Here is a 4,002-nt window from a genome sequence, read left to right on the forward strand (position 1 = left end):
CATCAAAACGATTATTAAGCTCTTGAAGATGCAAATCAATAACAACATAAAATATTTCAACATGCAAATGATGAGAATATGTAACATCAAGAGCTTTACGCTTTGACTTCCCAGGAAAGTAGCTAGCATCCATCTCCGGAATGACTATATCATGTTTATCACAAAAAGAAGAGACATCATCCATTAATGATTCGAATTCATTATCCCTCATATTTTGTAATCTTTGCTTTGTACGAGCAAGAAATCTCATAACATTGACAATATCTTGATCCATCCTTTTGTAATGAGAAGTTTAATTCATTTGTCATCATAAGAACTTTCCACATCAAGTGCAGCATAAAGGCAAAATCAAATTTCTTAATCGTATCCACAAGAGTTTTAGCAAGAAGTCTATCAGTATAGTTTGGACACTCGCATCAATTCAAGCACATGAATAACTGATGGAAATAGAACAATAAGAATATTTAATGTTCTACAATGAGAACCCTAACTAGTATCACCTGGCCGCTGAAGCCCAGGTTCTTGATTTAATCCTCGCCCATTATACACTTCCCCTTATATGAGCAACTCCTCTAACTGTTCAGCTTGGTGTTTTCGAAGTAAATCCCTGCGCATAAAAGATGCTCCAACAATATTTAACACATTAGTAACTAAGCAAAAAAAGTCATCTACATTTGAATCCTTCTTTGCAAGAGCCACTAGTGTTAACTGCAATTGGTGGGAAAAACAATTAATGCAATATACCGATGGAGTCTCATTTAAAATCAAAGTTTTAAGACCATTTAGATGTCCTTGCATATTGCTAGCTCCATCATAACCTTGCCCACGTATTTGGGATGGACTTAATGAGTGATCTAAAAGAAAAGAGTATATTGCTTCCTTTAATGAACAAGCAGATGTATCACTAACATGAATAATACCAACAAATCGTTCTATCACTTCTCCTTCTTTGTTAACATATCTCAAAACAAGTGTCATTTGCTCCTTGTGTGATACATCATTTGATTCATCGACTAGTATCCCAAAATAATCCCCATCTAAATCTTCAAGAATAGATTTGATTGTTTCCTTAGCACAAGAATCAACAATATCCTTTTGAATACTTGGAGAACACATCATTTCATTTTTTGGAACTTTTTCTAAAATAATGCTTCCAACATCTTCATTAATATCTCCATACCATTACAAAAGTTCAAGAAAAATACCTCTTTTTGAAGAAGATCGACTCTCATCATGTCCACGGAATGATAATCCTAATTTCAAGAGAAATCTTGTCACATCAACTGAAGCACTCAAGCGACGCCGAGACTCACTTTTTTCTTTCTTGGACTTTTTATCAAAGGAAGTGCGTATTGACTGTGATTGATTCATCAAATCAAGCATCTTGTTGAAACACTTGTTGTGGATGCTATTTATATCTCCAACATGAGCTCTAAATCTTTCAGTAGCTTTCTTCCAAGCTCTATAGCCAATCTTTGTGAAAGCAGCATCAACCACATATCCACGACTTTCACATTCATTTTTAAACAAATAGCAACACAAACAAAATGCAACATCTTTTGTTATGCTATACTCCAACCACTTACAACCATTAAACCAATCAGGAAAAAATTTCCGCATTTCCTTCCCAAACTTAGTTTTAGGAAATTTATGATCCTTAGGTTGGCAAGGTTTTTTAAGAATATAATATCTCCTAATATCATCACGTATATTAGGATTATAATCTGCAATGGGCTTTCTAATTCCCGAATCAGCTTCAAGAGATTCTAAATCAACATCTGAAATAAATGTTTTCCTTTGAATTTTCGGAGCTATGGTTGAAGCAGTAGATGGATGACTAGAGCTAGAACTTGGATGCCCAATTTTCGATCTTGTGACATAATTATCCATCTCAATTTACAAAGATAAATTTCTGCAAAAAAATCAATTTTATCATAGAATTAATTCACATAATTCAATTAATTTTTATTGGAATCTATAACTTTCTATCAACAACCCAAACAACAATTAATATATCTATTTGATCTTTCAACACCACAAGAAATAATTAGCAATATATGAGTCAATGAGCACAAAATTTTCAATTGCACAATTTGTTATTTGTATACATCCTAAAATTTAATTTTTGAATCAAGTAAGTTGGTAAGAAAAAAAATTATTTCAAAAGTATTCAAAAAATATATTTTTAATCACAAAACACTAAATATGTGAGACTCTAAAGTCTAAATCTATTTATCAAGTAACAAAAAAAAAGTATGTGGAATATATTTTAAGAATTAAGACTTAAAGAGTGCTAGCCATAAGCAATGAAAATCTCAAAACCTAATTTCCCTAACTCTTTTTTTTTCATTATCTAACTTTAATCAAGCATCAAATCTTATTACCTTGCTTTTGTATTTTGATTTTGAAAAGAAAAAAGCTTGAAGTTTGTTGTTGGGCTGGCTGCTTTCTCTTTGAAACAAGAAGAAGAAAGAAGAATGATTTCCTCTTTTTGTTAAAAGAAAAATTCCCATAAAAGTGGGCAGTGGAAAAGGTTTTAAAACATAGAAAAAGTTGAAAACAAAAAAGAAAGAAAAAGTTAGTCACCCTAAACTAATTAAGAATAGGAAAAGTCAAAACAAGTACAAAATTCGGAGTAAAATAAGCCCTTAATTAAAAAAAGGAAAAGTAAAAAAAAAGATGCAAAATTCGCTGGAAAAAGTTAAAAAAAAAAAAAAGAATGAGGCTGACGGGATTCGAACCCTCGCCCTCATGCTTCGAGCGCGTTATTTTTCAAGTGTTAACCAGCACACCCACGACTGCTAGTGTTCTATGGGTGCTTATTTTTCTTTAATAACGTATTTATCATATTTTCTATATATATATACAAACAAATTTCCGAAGTCAATGGGTGCTCGAGCACCCAAAACTGACTACGTGGGTCCGCCCCTAAGCTTAGGATTAAATGTGTATGGCTAAGAGAAGCTATCAACAATGGTTGCCTTAAATGTTGCCCTTTAAATAATGAACAATATTTGAGGCTCGAAAATGCTCGCCTACAAGAAGAGGTAATCAAAATTTAAAATATATATATATATATTCATTGAATTGACGTATTTTGTCACAATTTGAATTTTTAAGTTAAATGTGTTGATGTTGAATTAGTTTACATTTTAATTGATCTAACTATGTAAAATATTTTTTGGCCTTGTTGTTAGTATATCGAACTAAAGCTCAATTAAATTTTTTTTCATTAGGTTGTTCGTATTTCAAGAGAATATATTGATAATGTAGTTCGGGCAGCTATGTAAGAGTTCCGTCAAATGGAAGAGCCACTTTGGTTTCCCAACATTGATGGTGTAAAAAATGTGTTCAATGAAAAAGAATACAAGAGGAAATTCCCTAGGGGAAATGAGCTTACGCCTAATCATGAATCACATCAACTTGGTGGAGATTTTCATGGATACGGTACAATCATTTTATTTCTAAATAGACTTTTTAAAATCATTTAGTATATTTGATATTTACTCACTGACTTGGTAGTTATTTTACTCATATATATTTTTGTGATCAGCAGAATCACTGGGCAAATCTTTTCTCAAGTATTGTGTTGACGCTGGATGTGTGTGTTATCACCAGGAGTTACTGAAAACTTGAATGGATCAATGAAAATGGTAATAATTCATGATGTACTTACTCATTAAGGGGCCGTTTGGTTACTGGTTAGAGTTATGCAGGTATTAGTTATACATGGTTTAGTTATGCAGGTATTAGTAATGCAGGGTTTAGTTATGCAGGTATTAATTATGCAGGGTTTAGTTATGCAGGGTTTAGTTATGCAGGTATTAGTTATGCAGGGTTTAATTATGCGGGTATTAGCTATGTGGATATTAGTTATGTAGGTATTATTTAGTTATGTAGAGATTACAATACATGAATTATTAACTATTATATTAAACTTGTAGTAAATTATCAATATATATTATTTACAAAATAATAATACATGTTAATAAAATGTGGAAT

General features: G+C 31.7%; 1 protein-coding gene across 1 annotated transcript; it reads right to left on the minus strand.

Annotated features, from left to right (window-relative positions):
• Nucleotides 1–555: 555 nt before the first annotated feature.
• On the minus strand, nt 556–1,890 carry LOC125877318 (uncharacterized). Its single transcript, XM_049558648.1, has 2 exons — nt 1,206–1,890; nt 556–1,160 (listed from the first exon to the last, which is right to left on the minus strand). Exons 1-2 carry the CDS (start codon nt 1,888–1,890, stop codon nt 556–558), a joined length of 1,290 nt encoding a protein of 429 aa, XP_049414605.1.
• Between the last annotated feature and the right edge of the window lie 2,112 nt (nt 1,891–4,002).

This window comes from Solanum stenotomum, chromosome 9 (assembly GCF_019186545.1).
Source record: "Solanum stenotomum isolate F172 chromosome 9, ASM1918654v1, whole genome shotgun sequence".
NCBI lineage: Eukaryota > Viridiplantae > Streptophyta > Magnoliopsida > Solanales > Solanaceae > Solanum > Solanum stenotomum.

What these genes read in the sequence shown, in the direction of transcription:
- LOC125877318 (XM_049558648.1), bottom strand. Translation starts at nt 1,890, where the DNA reads ATGGATAATTATGTCACAAGATCGAAAATTGGGCATCCAAGTTCTAGC. An exon ending in TCGATCTTCTTCAAAAAGAG is followed by an intron (nt 1,161 to 1,205) that starts GTATTTTTCTTG and finishes ATATTAATGAAG; the next exon opens with ATGTTGGAAGCATTATTTTA.